This window comes from Mustelus asterias, chromosome 17 (assembly GCF_964213995.1).
Source record: "Mustelus asterias chromosome 17, sMusAst1.hap1.1, whole genome shotgun sequence".
Classification (NCBI taxonomy): domain Eukaryota; kingdom Metazoa; phylum Chordata; class Chondrichthyes; order Carcharhiniformes; family Triakidae; genus Mustelus; species Mustelus asterias.
Window position 1 is genome coordinate 14,954,022 of NC_135817.1, and position 19,808 is coordinate 14,973,829.

At 47.7% G+C, this 19,808-nt stretch overlaps 1 protein-coding gene across 1 annotated transcript in view; it reads left to right on the forward strand.

Annotated features, from left to right (window-relative positions):
• Window positions 1–19,808, forward strand: part of LOC144506344 (serine/threonine-protein phosphatase with EF-hands 1-like) — a 103,413-nt gene that overhangs the window by 69,283 nt on the left and 14,322 nt on the right. Inside the window, exons 11-13 of the mRNA XM_078232322.1 lie at window positions 3,825–4,256; window positions 6,228–6,413; window positions 6,520–6,662. Of these exons, the coding sequence (XP_078088448.1) occupies window positions 3,825–4,256; window positions 6,228–6,413; window positions 6,520–6,662 (761 nt within the window). The remainder of the gene's footprint in view (window positions 1–3,824; window positions 4,257–6,227; window positions 6,414–6,519; window positions 6,663–19,808) is intronic.

Sequence of the window (19,808 nt, forward strand, 5' to 3'; positions counted from 1 at the left end):
GGAGTATTCGGGGCTGTCCAAGCCATCAGGAGGTGCGTCAACACCAAATTCATCAGCCGCACTCATAAAACAGCCCCGAACATCACCCAAGCACAACGCAACGCCATCCGCGCTCTCAAGACCAACCGCAACATTGTCATCAAACCAGCAGACAAAGGAGGGGCCATCGTTATACTGAACAGAATGGATTACTGCAAAGAAGTGTACCGACAACTGAACAACGCGGAACACTACAGACAGTTACCCGCAGATCCGACCAAAGAACACACCCGTCAACTCAACACTCTGATCAAGACCTTTGATCTGGACCTTCAGAACATCCTCTGTGCTCTCATCCCACATACTCCCCACGTTGGAGATCTCTACTGCCTCCCGAAGATACACAAAGCAAACACACCTGGCCGTCCCATCATATTGGGCAATGGGACCCTGTGTGAGAACTTCTCCGGGCTATGTCGAGGGCATCCTGAAACCCATTGTACAAAGAACCCCCAGCTTTTGTCGCGGCACTATGGACTTCCCACAGAAACTCAGCACACATGGAGCAGTTGAACCAGGAGCACTCCTCGTCACAATGGATGTCTTGGCACTCTACACCAGCATCCCCCATGACGATGGCATTGCTGCAACGGCCTCAGTGCTCAGCGCCGACAACTGCCAGTTTCCAGATGCAATTTTACAACTCATCCGCTTCATCCTGGACCACAATGTCTTCACCTTCAACAACCAGTTCTTCATCCAGACACACGGAACAGCTATGGGGATCAAATTCGCACCTCAATATGCCAACATATCATGCACAGGTTCGAACAACACTTCTTCACCGCACCGGACCTTCAACCGATGCTATACACAAGATACATCGATGACATTTTCTTCCTTTGGACTCATGATGAACAATCACTGAAACAACTATATGATGACATCAACAAGTTCCATCCCACCATCAGACTCACCATAGACTACTGTCCGGAATCGGTTGCATTCTTGGACACACGCATCTCCATTAAGGACGGTCACCTCAGCACCACACTGTATCGCAAGCCCACGGATAACCTCACGATGCCCTACTTCTCCAGCTTCCACCCTAAACACGTTAAAGAAGCCATCCCCTACGGACAAGCCCTCCGTATACCCAGGATCTGATCGGATGAGGAGGATCGCAACAGACACCTCCAGACGCTGAAAGATGCCCTCATAAGAACAGGATATGGCGCTCGACTCACCAATCGACCGTTCCGACACGCCACAGTGAAAAACCGCACTGACCTCCTGGACAGAGTACCCTTCGTCGTCCAGTACTTCCCCGGAGCGGAGAAGCTACGACATCTCCTCCGGAGCCTTCAACATGTCATTGATGAAGACGAACATCTCGCCAAAGCCATCCCCACACCCCCACTTCTTGCCTTCAAACAGCCGCACAACCTCAAACAGACCATTGTCCACAGCAAACTACCCAGCCTTCAGGAGAACAGTGACCACGACACCACACAACCCTGCCACAGCAACCTCTGCAAGATGTGCCGGATCATCGACACGGATGCCATCATCTCACGTGAGAACACCATCCACCAGGTACACAGTACCTACTCTTGCAACTCGGCCAACGTTGTCTACCTGATACGCTGCAGGAAAGGATGTCATGGTACATTGGGGAAACCATGCAGACACTACGACAACGGATGAATGAACACCGCTCGACAATCACCAGGCAAGACTGTTCTCTTCCTGTTGGGGAGCACTTCAGCGGTCACGGGCATTCAGCCTCTGATCTTCGGGTAAGCGTTCTCCAAGGCGGCCTTCACGACATAGGACACCGCAGGGTCGCTGAGCAGAAACTGGTAGTCAAGTTCCGCACACATGAGGACGGCCTCAACCGGGACCTTGGGTTCATGTCACACTATCTGTAACCCCCACAACTTGCCTGGACTTGCAAAATCTCATCAGCTGTCCTGTCTGGAGACAATGCACATCTCTTTAACCTGTGCTTAATGCTCTCTGCACTCACATTGTCTGTACCTTTAAGACTTGATTAGCTGTATTAGCATTGATTAGCTTGATTAGCATTCCAATCATTATTCTGTAAATTGAGTTTGTGTCTCTGTATGCCCTGTTTGTGAGCACATCTCCTACTCCACCTGACGAAGGGGCAGCGCTCCGAAAGCTCGTGGCATTTGCTACCAAATAAACCTGTTGGACTTTAACCTGGTGTTGTTAAAACTGTTACTGTGTTTGCTGCAATTATACAGAGCCTTGGTGAGGCCACACCTGGAATATAGTGTTCTGGTTTGGGCTCCTTATCTGAGGAAGGATTTTGAGAGAGTGGAGTGAATATTTACCAGACTGATTCCTGGAATGGCAGGACTGATGTATGGGGAGAGATTGAGTCAGTTAGGATTATATTTGCTGGAGTTCAGCAGAATGAGGGGGAATCTCATAGAACCCTATAAAATTCTAGCAGGATCAGACAGGGTGGATGCAGGAAGGATGGTAGGAGTGTCCAGACCATGGGTTATAGTCTAAAGATGCAGGATAAACCTTTTAGGACTGAGATGAGGAAGTATTTCTTTATCCAGAGAGTGGTGAGCCTGTGAAATTCACTACTATAGAAAGCAGTTGAGGCCAAAACATTGTTTGCTTTCAAAAAGGAGTTAGATGTAACTCTTGGGGCTAAAGGGATTAAGGAATATGGGGGGGGGGGGGGAGGGTGGGATCAGGGTATTGAATTTGGTGATTAGCCATGATCATAATGAATGACAGAGCAGGCTGGGAAAGTGGAATGGCCTGCTCCTGCTTCTGTTCTCTATGTTTCTATTTGAAATGTGATCGTTTTATGCTGGAAATACTGGGGATCGGTTAGAGGGTGGGAGAGATTAAATGACAAAGATGTCATGGAACAAAAGGCAAAGGGAGTGGTAATAGTTGTAGCAGGGGTGGCATGGCGGCACAGTGGTTAACACTGCATCACAGCGCCAGGGATCCGGGTTCAATTCCAGTCTCGGGTCACTGTCTGTGTGGAGTTTGCACGTTCTTCCTATGTCTGCCTGGGTTTCCTCTGGATGCTCCAGTTTCCTCCCACAGTCCAAAGATGTGTGGGTTAGGTTGATTGCCCCTTAGTGTCAGGGAACCTAGCTAGGGTAAATGCATGGGGTTATGGGAATATGGCCTGGGTGGGATTGTTGTTGGTGCAGACTCAATGGGCCGAATGGCCTTCTCTGCACTGTAGGGATTCTATGATGATAAACAAACAAACCATTGGTCCAGAGTAGGTATAAATAGCTGAATAAAGACCAGCACTGTTTGAAAGCAAAATAGCAGAGTGTGTTAATAGATTCTCTGATGGAGGAAACATTGTTTCCACGTCTATCCTGTCAAGACCCCTCAAGATCTTACATCTTTCAATCAAGTCGCCCTCTTACTCTTAGAACCATAGTGCAGAACGAGGCCATTCAGCCCATCAAGTTTGCACCGACTCTCCAAAAGAGCCTTCCAACCATGTCCTCCTCTCCGCCCTATCCCCGTAAGCCCACGCATTTACCATGGCTAATCCACCTAACTAAACATCTTTGGATTGTGAGAAGAAACCGGAGCATCCCGAGGAAATCACACAGACACGGGGAGAACTTCCAAGGTGTTGCAAACTCCACACAGTCACCCGAGGTTCAGAATTGAATCTGGCGCTGTGAGGCAGCAGTGCCACTGTACCAATCAAGTCGCCTCTTACTCTTCTAAACTTCTTCCCCCATAAACTTACAGATGTTCCCTCTTTATCTTGAATGTTAAGCAGATTGTCAACGTATTAAGAATTGCTCATTCTTTTGCAGTTTAAGTCTGCACTCCGGCCACAAGCCAGAAAGTCAGTAAGTTCCAATGAGAAAAGCCTAGAGAAACCCAGCTTCAAGGCACAGACCTCGGAGATGCTGGACAGAAATGGGAATGTCCAAGAAAAGCTTCTGACAACGTCCAGCAACTCACAGATTAGTCATTGTCCCTTCCGAAATCCGAGGCCTGAATCACTGGCATATTCCTCAGTGTCAAGTTACAACAAGTCAAATGGTGACCAACATGACAGGAGTGAAGAAGAAAATCTCCCAAATGATTTGAACTACCGTCAGAACCAGTTATTCGATGATGATAAATATGACGGCGGCCAAAACAATGAGAACAACTCCATGGCCATCCTTGGAGTATCTTGCCTGGACTGTGAAGTGGCATTTCCGAAAGAGCCATTGAGAGAGCAGATGGAATGGAAGCAGGTAAGTGTGGGTAGCAAATGTTTCAGCTTTTCTGATGTTCTGGGCTCCCGCATCATTGTGGATGGGGATGTTTGTGGAGCCTCTTCCCCCAGTGAGATGTTTAATTGTCCACCACCATTCACGACTGTGCGTGGCAGGACTGCAGAGCTTGGATCTCATCTATTGGTCATGGGATTGCATAACTGTATTACTTGCTTCTTATGCTGTTTCGCATGCAAGTAGTCCTGTGTTGTAGCTTCACCAGGTTAACACCTCACTTTTAGGTATGCCTGGTGTTGCTCCAGGCATGCCCTCCTACACTCTTCATTGAACCAGTATTGATACCCTGGCTTGGTGGTAATGGTAGAGTGGGGGATATACTGGACCTTGAGGTTACAGATCATCATAGAAATCATAGAAACCCTACAGTGCAGAAGGAGGCCATTCGGCCCATCGAGTCTGCACCGACCACAATCCCACCCAGGCCCTACCCCCACATATTTACCCGCTAATCCCTCTAACCTACGCATTTTAGGATTCTAAGGGGCAATTTTTAACCTGGCCAATCAACCTAACCCGCACATCTTTGGACTGTGGGAGGAAACCGGAGCACCCGGAGGAAACCCACGCAGACACGAGGAGAATGTGTAAACTCCACACAGACAGTGACCCGAGCCGGGAATCGAACCCAGGACCCTGGAGCTGTGAAGCAGCAGTGCTAACCACTGCGCTACCGTGCCGCCCTCAGCCAGATTGTGGCTGAGTACAACTCTGCTGCTGCCAATGGCCCACAGCACCTCCTGGATGAGTTGCTAGATCTGTTCAAAGTCTATCCTATTTAGCACAGTGGTAATGCAACACAACACGATGGAGGCTATCCTCAATTTGAAGACTGGACTTCATCTCCACAAAGACTGGTCACTCCTACGAATGCTGGTATCCTGTAACAGGTAGATTGGTGAGGAAAAGGTAAACCATCTTGGTCTGTGGTGGTACTACCAGGTCAATCTTGGTGATGGACGTTGAAGTCCCCCACCCAGAATACATTTTGTGCCTTTGCCATCCTCGGTGCTTCCTCTAAGTGGTCTTCAAAATGGAGGAGCACTGCTTCATCAGCTGAGGGGGGAACTGTACGTGGTAATCAGCTGACGTTTCCTTGCCCATGTTTGACCTGATGCCATGAGACTTCATGAGGTCTGGGTTCAATATTTTGGACTCCAAGAGCAACTCCCTCGTGACTGAATATCTCTGCTACCACATCTGCCCTGCTGGTAGGACAGAACACACCCAGGAATAGTATGGTGTAGTCTAGGCTACTGGTGCTTAGATGATGGGGTATAGATGATGAATGAGGAGATCAGTACTAAATCAAATAACCAAGAGAGATGGGAGAGAAACAGGTTCTTACAGAGGGGAGACGAATATCTGTTTTAATTTTGACATCAGTCAGATTATTTGGGCGGCACGGTAGCACAGTGGTTAGCACTGCTGCTTCACATCTCCAGGGAGCTGGGTTCGATTCCAGGCTTGGGTCACTGTCTGTGTTGAGTTTGCACATTCTCCTCGTGTCTGCGTGGGCTTCCTCCGGGTGCTCCGGTTTCCTCGCACAGTCCAAAGATGTGTGGGTTAGGTTGATTGGCCATGCTAAAATGCCCCTTAGTGTTCTGAGATGCATAGGTTAGAGGGATTAGTGGGTAAATGTGTAGGGATATGGGGGTAGGGCCTGGGTGGGATTGTGGTCGGTGCAGACTCGATGGGCCAGATGGCCTCTTTCTGCACTGTCGGGTTTCTATGATTATATTAGCCACTAAATGCACTAAAATAATCTTAGCTCCAAGAAGCATTTTGTGTTTCTTGGTGTATCATGGGCCTGAACGCAATGATAAGTGGTGAATATAATGGTTGTTGATACAAATATTTGCAGCTGTGTTATCATCTGAGATCTTCGCATTGTGGAAGTGAACATTTATTCAGTTAGTTATCTTTTCCTAGATTGTGGACATCCTGTGGAGTGACCCTCGAAATCTCACTGGCTGTGTCCCAAACAGCTTCCGCGGTGGGGGTTGTTACTTTGGTCAAGATGTGACAGAATGGATGTTGGGAAAATACAATTTAAAGCTGCTGATAAGGTCACATGAGTGTAAGCAAGAGGGATATGAATTGTGTCATAATGAAAAGGTAAAATTAGCCACCTTACATCCTCCAGCTGGCTTGTAAAGCAATTTTTATTAAATTGTAAATGTGCTAAAATAGCAGGGAGCTGAATGAAATATTTTCCATGCAGGTTATCACTATTTTCTCTGCCTCGAATTACTATGAAGAGGGCAGTAATCGAGGGGCTTATGTCAAACTTGGTCCTGACCTAGTGCCTCGCTTTGTTCAATATCAAGTCAGTAAATGTACAAGGAAGCTGACTCTCCGACAGAGGTGAGTACAGTTCAGAAACAGACATGTTTTTTTTTTGAAGTAAAGGTAAAAAGTAAAGTTGCCCTAGTCCCAGATGACCATAGGCTGCTCTCCCCGTTGAGGGGGAGTACTGACTGGACGTAATTGGCAGGATGTGGAGATGCCGGCGTTGGACTGGGGTAAATACAGTAAGAAGTTTAACAACACCAGGTTAAAGTCCAACAGGTTTATTTGGTAGCAAAAGCCGCACAAGCTTTCGGAGCTCAAGCCCCTTCTTCAGGTGAGGTCAGGGGACCTGGAATTATAAGTTTAATGATGACCATGAAACCATTGTCAATTGTTGGGAAGACCCATCTGGTTCACTAATGTTCTTTAGTGAAGGAAATCTGCCATCCTTACCCGGTCTGGCCCTCATGTGACTCCAGATCCACAGTAATGTGGTTGACTCTTAACTGCCCTCTGAAGTGGTCTAGCAAGCCACTCAGTTCAAGGGCACATTCCATGAATGAATTAAAAAAATGTTGCTGTGGTGTACATGGACTTCAAAAGGCTGTTTGATAAAATGCCAAGCAACAGGTTTGGCAGCAAAAATGAAACATACGGTTTAAAAGGAGCAGCAGCAACGCGGATATAAAATTGACTGAGCGACATCAAACAGAGTTTCGATGAATGGTTGTATGTCAGACAAGAGGAAGACTTATAACGGGGCTTCCGAGGTGTCAGTGTTAGGACCCCCTGCTTTTCTTAATCTATATTAATGACTTGCACTTCAGTGTAAAGGGCACAATTTCAAAATTGTGGATGACACAAAACCTAGAAGTATTGTGAATGGAGGATAGTGATAAAATTGTTGAAAGTTTACACACAGAAAAAAGGCCACATGGCCCATTGTGTCTGTACAAGACTTTGAGAGAAAGTTGGCGGAATGGATGGACAAGTGGCAGATGAAATTTAACACAGAGGGCCCGATTTTACCATTGCGTTGCGCCCGTTTTGGGGCGTGAATACGTGGTAAAGTCGGGTGTGAGGCCATTAACGCGATCCGCGCCCGCGCAGATTGTCACTTTACCGAAACCCAGGAATGGCAGCAATCCACTTCACGTCCAAAACAGGCGCAACGGCAATTTAAATGCATTTGCATGCATTTAAATTGAATTAATGAACTGCCCGCCCAACTTTATCAGCATTTCTCCCTTTACCACCACGTTTGCCAATCCGGAACCGCGCCGCAATGGTGCTGCTAAATAAAAGTCTGAATCGGGCGCTCCAGCTGCTGAAAAGCACGTTCAGAGCTTCCAACGGCTCTCTGACTCAGATCAGTGGTGGGGAAAGGAGGGAGGCGGGTCGATCATTCCCTGGTTGGGGGGGCGGAGGGGAGTGAGGCCAGATCATTGTCTGGTTGGGGGTGGGGGGAGAAGGAGGAGGCGGGTCACATGTATCTCTGGTGGGAAGGTGGGGGAGGGCTGATCATTGTCTGGTGGTAGGGGGGGGAGGGCTGATTGTTGTCTGGTGGGGGTGGGGAGGAAGAGGCGGGTCAGATGTTCCTCTGTTGGAGGGGGAGGGGGGGGTGATGCGTGAGGCCAGACCAGACCATTCTCGGGGGGGAGGGGGGGATGAGTGAGTGAGGCCAGATCGTTGTCTGGAGGAGGGGGAGGGTGAGTGAGGCCAGATCATTGTCTGGAGGTGGGGGGGGGGGGGGGTGAGTGAGGGCAGATCATTGTCTGCGGGGTTGGGGGGAGGAGGGAGGCGGGTAAGACGTATCCCTGGCGCGGGGGGGCGATCGCTCATTGGTGGGGGCGAGGAGGCAGATTGATATCTGGTGGGGGGGGGGTCAGATGGATGTCTGGTGGGGGCGTGCGGGGGCAGGGGGGTCTGCTGCCACTCTGCGGGCGATCGGTTGAGGGGGGCAGTGGTGGTGATTGGTCTGGGTAGTGGGGGGGGTGGATAAGGGGGACAGTGATGTGTGTGGGTAGTGGGGGGGTGGATAAGGGGGACAGTGATGTGTGTGGGTAGTGGGGGGGGTAGATAAGGGGGACAGTGATGTGTGTGGGTAGCGGGGGTTGGGTGGATAAGGGGGACAGTGATGTCTGTGGGGGCCATCGCTTCCGCTTTTCGCTCCCGGGTGCTTTCTCCGCTTTCTGCGGCCCGGGAGCAATCTGACGCGGGCTCGCTTTTTTGAATTTTTTTCTTACTGCGCATGCACAGTTCAGAGCTCCGATCATTTGGGGCACGCTAAGCCCCGCCCACAGCACAAATGGGACTGGCAATTTTTTCAGGCTGAGAGGGTATGGGGGGCGCCTGAAAGCAGATCTCCAAGTCGGATCTGCATTACGCCCAGATTCAGCACTTAGAATGCAAATGGTAAAATCGGGCCCAGAGTGTGAGAAGTGATTCATTTTGCTTATAATTCTAAGAGGATGCAAGATCCGGGGTGATGCACTATTTTTGAAAAAACAGCAAACAAATACATTAATTCACGTTTAACCCCTTTAAAGAACCACTAGAGAATGATAGAAACCCTTCAGTGCAGAAGGAGGCTTTTCGGCTCATCGAGTCCGCACCGACCACAATCCCACCCAGGCCCTATCCCCGTGACCCCTCATATTTACCGTGCTAATCCCCCTGACACTAAGGTTAATTTAGCATTGTCACTCAACCTAACCCGCATATCTTTGGACTGTGGGAGGAAACCGGAGCACCCGGAGGAAACCCACGCAGACATGGGGAGAATGTGCAAACTCCACACAGACGGTGACCCGTGGCTGGAATTGAACCTGGGTCCCTGGCGCTGTGAGGCAGCAGTGCTAACCACCGTGCCACCCAATAGTGCCTTATACTTTATAACTAAAACAAAAGCTGTAAAGGAAACTTATCAAATTAAAATAATATTCCACTGGTTGCGGAAGGCATCTCAAGCATACCGGCGTGCACCGCATGCTCCCTCTTCAGTGACTTCCAGCTATAGATGTAACCATGGGAGGGATATATACAGGCAGGTCGAACGACCCCCTTAATCACCCACTGCCTGAACTTGTTAATGGCCACTTCTGGCCATGCTAAGGAGCAGGTTAACAAGAAGGTTCTCCACACCAGGTGGCCAAAGATCAGGAGCTTGGGGCTGAAGTCTAATCAGAAATTTAGGGCAGCACGGTAGCACAGTGGTTAGCACTGCTGCTTCACAGCTCCAGGGACCTGGGTTCGATTCCCGGCTTGGGTCACTGTCTGTGTGGAGTTTGCACATTCTCCTCGCGTCTGCGTGAGTTTCCTCCGGGTGCTCCGGTTTCCTCACACAGTCCAAAGATGTGCGGGTTAGGTTGATTGGCCATGCTAAATTTGCCCCTTAGTGTCCTGAGATGCGTAGGTTAGAGGGATTAGTGGGTAAAATATGTAGGGGTATGGGGGTAGGGCCTGGGTGGGACTGTGGTCGGTGCAGACTCGATGGGCCGAATGGCCTCTTTCTGTGCTGTAGGGTTTCTATGATTCTATGAAATTAAGGAGCAACCCCCTTCGTACTAATGGAAAGGGAACAGCAACCTGATCTGGGACAAATGTGCTCAGATCATTAAAGGTGGGGTGGCAGGATAGGTTGAGAAAGTGGTTAATGAAGCATACTTCATCCAGGGTTGAATCAATAGGGGCATAGAGTACAAAAGCAGGATGGTGGCACAGTGGTTAGCACACTGCTGCATCACATTACCAGGGACCCGGGTTTGATTCCCGGCTTGGGTCACTGTCTTTGTGGAGCTTGCACATTCTCCCTGTGTCTATGTGGGTTTCCTCCGGGTGCTCCGGTTTCCTCCCACAGTCTGAAAGATGTACTGGTTAGGTGCATTGTCCCAAACAGGCTCTGGAGTGTGACGACTCGGGGAATTTCACAATAACTTAATTGCAATGTTCTTTTTTAATGTAAGCCTTACTTGTGACTTATAAATAAACTTTAAAAGCAAGGAGGATGTGTTACATAGAACATAGAACATTACAGCGCAGTACACACCCTTCGGCCCTCAATGTTGTGCCGACCTGTGAAACCAATCTAAAGCCCATCTAACCTACACTACTCCAATATCATCCATATGTTTATCCAATGACCCTTTAAATTCCCTTAATGTTGATGAGTCCACTACTGTTGCAGGCAGGGCATTCCACGCCCTTACTACTCTCTGAGTAAAGAACCTACCTCTGACATCTGTCCTATATCTATCACCCCTCAATTAAAAGCTATGTCCCCTCATGCTAGCCATCACCATCCGAGGAAAAAGACTCTCACTGTCCACCCTATCTAATCCTCTGATCATCTTGTATGTCTCTATTAAGTCACCTCTTAACCTTCTCTCTAAAGAAAACAGCCTCAAGTCACTCAGCCTTTCCTCATAAGACCATCCCACAATACCAGGCAACATCCTGGTAAATCTCCTCTGCACCCTTTCCAATGCTTCCACATCCTTCCTATAATGCGGCGGCCAGAACTGTACGCAATACTCCAATTGCGGCCGCACCAGAGTTTTGTACAGCTGCAACATGACATCATGGCTCCGAAACTCAATCCCTCGACCAATAAAAGCTACCACACTGTACGCCTTTTTAACAACCCTGTCAACCTGGGTGCCAACTTTCAGGGATCTATGCACATAGACACAGAGATCTCTCTGCTCATCCACACTACCAAGTATCTTACCATTAGCCCAGTACTCTGTATTCTTGTTACTCCTTCCAAAGTGAATCACCTCACACTTTTCCGCATTAAACTCCATTTGCCACCTCTCAGCCCAGCTCTGCAGCTTATCTATGTCCCTCTGTAACCTGCAACATCCTTCCGCACTGTCCACAACTCCACCGACTTTAGTGTCATCCGCAAATTTACTAACCCATCCTTCTACGCCCTCATCCAGGTCATTAATAAAAATGACAAACAGCAGTGGCCCCAAAACAGATCCTTGTGGTCCACCACTAGTAACTGAACTCCAGGATGAACATTTCCCATCAACCACCACCCTCTGTCTTCTTACAGCTAGCCAATTTCTGATCCAAACCGCAAAATCGCCCTCAATCCCATGCCTCCGTATTTTCTGCAATAGCCTACCATGGGGAAACTTATCAAATGCTTTACTGAAATCCATATACACCACATCAACTGCTTTACCCTCATCCACCTCTTTGGTCGCCTTCTCAAAGAACTCAATAAGGTTTGTGAGGCACGACCTACCCTTCACAAAACCGTATTGACTATCCCTCATCAAATTATTCCTTTCTAGGTGATTATAAATCCTATCTCTTATAATCCTTTCCAAAACTTTGCCCACGACAGAAGTAAGGCTCACTGGTCTCTAATTACCAGGGTTGTCTCTACTCCCCTTCTTGAACAAGGGGACAACATTTGCTATCCTCCAGTCTTCTGGCACTATTCCTGTAGACAATGACGACATAAAGATCAAAGCCAAAGGCTCTGCAATCTCCTGCCTAGCTTCCCAGAGAATCCTCGGATAAATCCCATCCGGCCCAAGGGACTTATCTATTTTCACACTTTCCAGAATTGCTAACACCTCCTCCTTATAAACCTCAATCCCGTCTAGTCTAATAGCCTGTATCTCAGTATTCTCCTCGACAACATTGTCTTTTTCCTGTGTGAATACTGACGAAAAATATTCATTTAGCGCCTCTCCTATCTCTTCGGACTCCACGCACAACTTCCCACTACTGTCCTTGACTGGTCCTAATCTTACCCTAGTCATTCTTTTATTCCTGACATACCTATAGGGTTTTCCTTGATCCTACCTGCCAAAGACTTCTCATGTCCCCTCCTGGCTCTTCTTAGCTCTCTCTTCAGGTCCTTCCTGGCTAACTTGTAACTCTCAAGTGCCCTAACTGAGCCTTCATGTCTCATCTTTACATAAGTCTCCTTCTTCCTCTTCACAAGAGATTCAACTTCTTTAGTAAACCACAGTTCCCTCGCTCGACCACTTCCTCCCTGCCTGACAGGTACATACTTATCAAGGACACCCAGTAGCTGTTCCTTGAACAAGCTTACAGAACATTGCTTTGCCTCTAAGTGGAGTATCGTGTCCAGTTCTGGGTAACGCACTTTAGGAAGGCTGTAAAGATATTACAGAGGATGAAAAAAAGATTCTTGAGAATGGTTCCAAGGATGAGGAACTTCAATTATGTAGATAGATTGGAGAAGCTGGGATCGTCCTCCTTGATGAAGAGAAAGTTGAGAGGACATTTGATCGAGGTGTTCAGAATCATAACAGTCTGGACAGAGAAGATTGTGAGAAACTGTTTCCATTGGTGGAAGGATTGAGAAGCAGAGGGAACAGCTAGAAGATGATTGGTAAATGATCCAGTGCAGACATGAGGAAAAATCTGTTTATGCAGAGTGGATCTGGAATATACTGTCTGAGAGTGTGGTGGAGACAGATTCACACAGCGAGTGATTAGGATCTGGAATGTACTGTCAGAGGGTGTGGTGGAGACAGATTCACACAGCAAGTGGTTAGGATCTGGAATACACTATCTGAGAATATGATGGAGACATGGTCAAGAGTGGCGTTCAAAAAGGAAATGGACAACAAGCTGAAAGAAGAAAATTGCGTAGGCTACATGTAAAAGGCGAGGGAATGGGACAAGCTGAGTAGCTGACTCGGTGAGAGCCAGCTCAGTTTGAGTTCCACCAGGGTCACTCAGCTCCAGATCTAATTACAGCCTTGGTTCAAAAACATACAAAGGAACTGAACTCCAGAGGTGAGGAGAGAGTGACTGCACTTGACATCAAGGCAACATTTGACTGAGTGCGGCATCAAGGAGCCCTAGCAAAACTGGAGTCAGTGGGAATCAGGGAAAACCCTATGCTGGTTGGAGTCATACCTGGCACAAAGGAAGATGGTTAGATAGTTGTGGTGGTTGGAGGTCAATCATCTCAGCTCCAGCTCTTACTGCAGGAGTTCCTCAGGTTAGTGTCCTAGGTCCAACTATCTTCAATCGCTTCATCAATTACCTCCCTTCTATCACAAGGACAGAAGTGAGGATGTTCGCTAATGACTGCACAGTGTTCAGCATCATTCATAACTCCTCAGATACTGAAGTAGTCCATTTCCAAATGCAGCAAGACCTGGACAATATTGGGTTGACAAGTGGCAAGTATCATATGTGCCACACAGGTGCCACTTACAACAAGAGAGGATCTAACCATTGTCCCTCGTCATTCAACGTCATTACCATCATTGAATCTCACATTATCAACATCCAGAGGGGATTACATTGACCAGAAACTGAACTGGACTAGCCATATAAATATTATGTCTACCAGAGCATGTTAGATGCTAGGAATCCTGCGGCGAGTAACTCACCTCCTGACTCCCCAGATCTTGTCTACCATCGACAAGATACAAGTCAGGAGTGTGATGGAATACTCTCCACTTGCCTGGATAAGTGCAAATCCAACAACACTCAAGAAGCTCAAAACCATCCAGGACAAAGCCCACTTGATCAGCACCCCATCCACAAATATTCAATTCCTCTACCACTGAGGCATAGTGATAGCCATGAATATCATCTACAAGATGCACTGCAGGAACTCACCAAAGTTCCTTATTCATCACCTTCCAAACCCATGACCACTACCATTTGGAAGGAAAGGAGCAGCAGATACCTGGGGAACACCACCAAGTTCCCCACCAAGTCACTCATTATCCTGACTTATAAAAATATCGCCGTTCCTTCACTGTCACTTGGCCAAAATTTTATTTATTCATTTTTTTATGTGATGTCGGCATCGCTGGCTGCAGCCAGCATTTATTGCCCATCCCTAATTGCCCTTGACCTGAGTGGCTTGCTAGGCTTTTCGAAGGGAATTTAAGAGTTGCTGTAGGTCTGGATCACATGTAGGCCAGACCGGGTAGGGATGGCAGATTTCCTTCCCAAAAGGACATCAGTGAACCAGATGGGTTTTTGTGACAACCGACAATTGTTTTATGGTCATCATTTCCACTGAATTCACATTTCACCATTTGCCATTCTGGGATTTGAACCCAGAGCATTACACTGGGTCTCTGGATTATTAGTCCAGAAGGCAGCCAGTGATGCTCACATCCCATAAAGATTTTTTTAAAAAACTGATCTTTAATTTACAATATTGCTTTCGTGAGCCTTTGAAGCATTTCACTAAAAGTTTTGAGCATGAATAAGGGAGAGTACATGACACTCTACCACTTATTTCAAATGGATAGACTTGCTTATATTTTACCACAGACAGTTCGCCTAACTGGGAGGACAGTGACATGGTTTCTGCTCTATGAAGGAGAGTCAGCTTCCATGAATCTCGGAGGGACCAAGTTCAAACTGGACTACAGTCCTGGCATTGCTCCTCTTGAGCCAGCCGATGGAGGGCTGGGGATCCAGCTGGTAGTCCAGAGAATTTAGACTGAGCTCAGTTGCAATAGTCTTGATGACATGGATGATAGCTGGATTGTTAATGTGTGACTGGTTGAAGTATTGAAATTCTGAACATCACAATTTCAACAAGTTATCTCACTGGATGAGCTTGGAGCTAACATAGAATCATGGGGCTAGATTTTCACCAACAGGCGATTCTGTGGGTGCGAAAGGGACTCCAGGATGGTAGTCTGCCTACCTGGTGCTGGGGTCACGGATGTCTCCGAGAGGATAGGAGGCATATTAAAAGGGGAAGATAAAGAAACGGATGTCATTATACACATTGGTGGAAATGACGTAGATAGGAAGAGTAGGGGGATCCTAAGAGAGCAATTCAGGGAGTTGGGAAATAGGTTAAAAAGTAGGGTCACTAGGGTGGCCATCTCTGGGCTGCTCCCAATGCCTCGTGCCAGTGAGGCTAAGAATAGGGAGTTGGTACAAATGAATGCCTGGCTAAAGGACTGGTCCAGGAGGGAGGGCTTCATTTTCATAGATCAATGGGAAGTTTTCAGGAGAGGATGGCACCTGTACAAGAGGGAGGGGTCACAACTAAGTTGGAAGGGCACAAATATCCTGGCTGGGAGCTTTGCTAGTGCAGTTCGGGGGGGTTTAAACTAGTATGGCAGGGGGGTGGGGATCAAAATATTAGGTCTACAAGTGTGGAGGCTGGGGACGAGCTTGGGGCTGGGACAAGGCTGGCAAAGAAGAAGAGCACTCTGGGGGAGGACGACCTCACTGGGCCTGGAGGTCTGGAGTGCTTATACTTCAATGCAAGGAGCGTAGCAGGTAAGACAGACGAACTTAGGGCCTTAATGCTCACGAGGAATTTGGATGTGGTTGCGGTGACAGAGACTTGGTTGAAAGAGGGACAGGACTGGCAGCTGAATATTCCAGGGTACAAGTGTTTTAGGCGAGACAGAGGAGGGGCCAAAAGAGGTGGGGGAGTAGCGGTATTAGTTGGAGAGCATATTACAGCGGTGCAGAGGGAGGACAATTCAGAGGGGTCGTGTAACGAGTCACTCTGGGTGGAGCTTAGAAACAGGAAAGGCGCAGTCACTATGTTGGGGGTGTACTACAGGCCCCCCAACAGCCCAAGGGAAGTGGAAGAATGGATATGTCAGGAGATACTGGATAGGTGCAGGAAAAATAGGGTTGTTGTAGTGGGAGACTTCAATTTCCCTGGTATAGACTGGAAATCGCTGAGGGCAGGGACTCTGGATGGGGAGGAATTTGTAAAATGTGTACAGGAGGGTTCGTTGGAACAATATGTAGACAGCCCGACTAGAGAGGGGTTATACTGGACCTGGTACTGGGGAATGAGCCCGGTCAGGTCTTCAAAGTTTTGGTAGGGGAACATGTGGCAAATAGTGACCACAATTCTGTTAGCTTTAGGATAGTGATGGAAAAGGATGAGTGGTGTCCCAAGGGTAAGGTGTTGGATTGGGGGAAGGCTAACTTTAGTGGGATCAGGCAGAAATTGGCAGCTGTTGATTGGGAGAGGCTGTTTGAGGGTAAATCCACATCTGGTATGTGGCAGTCTTTTAAGGAACAGTTGTTAGGGCTACAGGACAAGCATGTGCCTGTAAAAAAGAAGGATAGGAAGGGTAGGATTAGAGAACCGTGGATAACCAGGGAAATTGAGGGACTGGTCAAAAAGAAAAGAGAGGCGTATGTTAGGTCCAAGCAGCTAAAAACGGAGGGAGCTCTGGAGGAGTACAAAGAAAGTAGGAAAGTACTCAAACGGGGAATTAGAAGAGCAAAAAGGGGTCACGAAATGTTCTTGGCAGACAGGATTAAGGAGAATCCCAAGGCATTTTATTCATAAGTTAGGAACAAAAGCGTTGTTAGGGAAAAAATCGGACCTCTCAGGGACAAAAGTGGGGACTTATGCTTGGAGCCCAAAGAAGTAGGGGAGATCCTAAATGAATACTTTGCGTCGGTATTCACAAAGGAGAGGGATGTGTTGACTGGGAGTGTCTCGGAGGGGAGTGTTGAACCGTTGGAGAAAATCTCCATTACAAAGGAGGAAGTGTTAGGTTTGTTAGAGAATATAAAGACTGACAAATCCCCAGGGCCTGATGGAATCTATCCAAGGCTGCTCAGGGAGACGAGAGGTGAAATCGTTGGGCCTCTGACGCAAATCTTTGTCTCGTCACTGGACGCAGGTGAGGTCCCAGAGGATTGGAGGATAGCTAATGTGGTCCCGTTATTTAAGAAGGGTAGGAAGGATAACCCGGGTAATTATAGGCCGGTGAGCTTGACGTCCGTGGTGGGGAAGTTGTTGGAGAAGATTCTTAGAGATAGGATGTATGCGCATTTAGAAAGGAATAAACTCATTAACGATAGTCAGCATGGTTTTGTGAGAGAGAGGTCATGCCTCACTAACCTGGTGGTGTTTTTTGAAGAAGTGACCAGAATGGTTGACGAAGGAAGGGCCGTGGATGTTGTCTATATGGACTTTAGTAAAGCGTTTGACAAAGTCCCTCATGGTAGGCTAGTGAAAAAGGTTGGATCTCATGGGATAAAGGGGGAGGTGGCTAGATGGGTGGAGAACTGGCTTGGTCATAGAAGACAGAGGGTGGTAGTGGAAGGGTCTTTTTCCGGCTGGAGGCCTGTGACTAGTGGTGTTCCGCAGGGCTCTGTATTGGGACCTCTGCTGTTTGTGATTTATATAAATGATCTGGAAGAGGGAGTAACTGGGGTGATCAGTAAGTTTGCGGACGACACAAAACTGGCAGGACTTGCAGATAGTGAGGAACATTGTCAGAGGCTACAGAAGGATATAGATAGGCTGGAAACTTGGGCAAAGAAATGGCAGATGGAGTTCAATCCTGATAAATGCGAAGTGATGCATTTTGGTGGGAATAATGTAGGGAGGAGCTACACGATAAATGGAAGAACCATAAAGGGTGTAGAGACGCAGAGGGACCTGGGTGTGCAAGTCCACAGATCTTTGAAGGTGACGTCACAGGTGGAGAAGGTGGTGAAGAAGGCATATGGCATGCTTGCCTTTATAGGACGGGGCATAGAGTATAAAAGTTGGGGTCTGATGTTGCAGATGTATAGAACGTTGGTTCGGCCGCATTTGGAATACTGCGTCCAGTTCTGGTCGCCACACTACCAGAAGGACGTGGAGGCTTTGGAGAGAGTACAGAGGAGGTTTACCAGGATGTTGCCTGGTATGGAGGGGCTTGGTTATGAGGAGAGATTGGGGAAACTGGGGTTGTTCTCCTTGGAAAGACGGAGGATGAGGGGAGACTTAATAGAGGTGTATAAAATTATGAAAGGCATAGATAGGGTGAACGGTGGGAAGCTTTTCCCCGGGTCGGTGGTGACGTTCACGAGGGGTCATAGGTTCAAGGTGAAGGGGGGGAGGTTTAACACAGATATCAGAAGGACATATTTTACACAGAGGGTCGTGGGGGCCTGGAATGTGTTGCCAGGCAAGGTGGTGGAGGCGGACACACTGGGAACGTTTAAGACTTATCTAGACAGCTATATGAACGGAGTGGGAATGGAGGGATACAAAAGAGTGGTCTAGTTTGGACCAGGGAGCGGCGCGGGCTAATTGTTCTTTGTTTCTCATTTCAAGGCTTCATTCTATGATCATCTTGCTGGTGCCAGTACAGAGCGAGACTGCGGATAGTTGGGAACCTGTCTCGGGGGCAGGGAATTCAGATGGTGTTCGTAAAGCAGAAGTGGAAATGAATAGGGTTGGGAAGCATTTTTCTGATCAGGGCCAGTGTGATCTCCTGGACTCGTTTCGATCGCCACAGGGGGTCGGAGAGGAATTTCCCAGATTTTTTTTTCCCCATATTGGCCCTGGGGTTTTCACTCTGGGTTTTCGCCTCTCCCTGGAGATCACATGGTCTGGAATGGGGGGGTGGGGGTGAGTTAATAGGTTGTGATGAACAAAGCATCGTAGCTGTGAGGGACAGCTCGGTGGATAGGATATTAGGATGTAGATAGGCTGGAAAATTGGGCGGGAATCCTGGATTCAGGATTCAATCCTGGACCGGGGAGCGGCGCGGGCTTGGAGGGCCGAAGGGCCTGTTCCTGTGCTGTATTGTTCTTTGTTCTTTTGTTCTTTGAAGTAGAAATCGGGAATTTTCTGGACTTGGCAGACCCATTTCCTTCCCAATAAAAGCAGAAAATGCTGGAAAAACTCAGTAGGTCTGGCAGCATCTGTGGAGAGAGAAACAGAGTTAACATTTCAAGTCTGTATGACTTCTTCAGAACTGTCTGTTCTTCCAAGTTATGATGTGGAGATGCCGGCGTTGGACTGGGGTGAACACAGTAAGAGTTTTAACAACACCGGGTTAAAGTCCAACAAGTTTATTTGGTAGCCAACACCATTAGCTTTCGGAGCGCTGCTCCTTCATCAGATGGAGTGGATATCTGCTCTCAAACAGGGCACAGAGACACAAAAATCAAGTTACAGAATACTGATTAGAATGCGAATCCCTACAACCAACCAGATCTTAAAGATACAGACAATGTGGGTGGAGGGAGCATTAAGCACAGGTTAAAGAGATGTGTATTGTCTCCAGACAGGACAGCCTGCCTTTACAAAGCTTGCGGAATAACAAGATGTAAAGCCTTTGGTTTCATTGTGAATATTATCCAATGACAGATGCGTCCAGCTGTGGGCAACTTTGTTAAATTTATTTTCAGTCATTTTAATTATTACAGTCTATTGTAAAGATTTGTGGGAATTTTGCAGCACAATCGTAATATTCA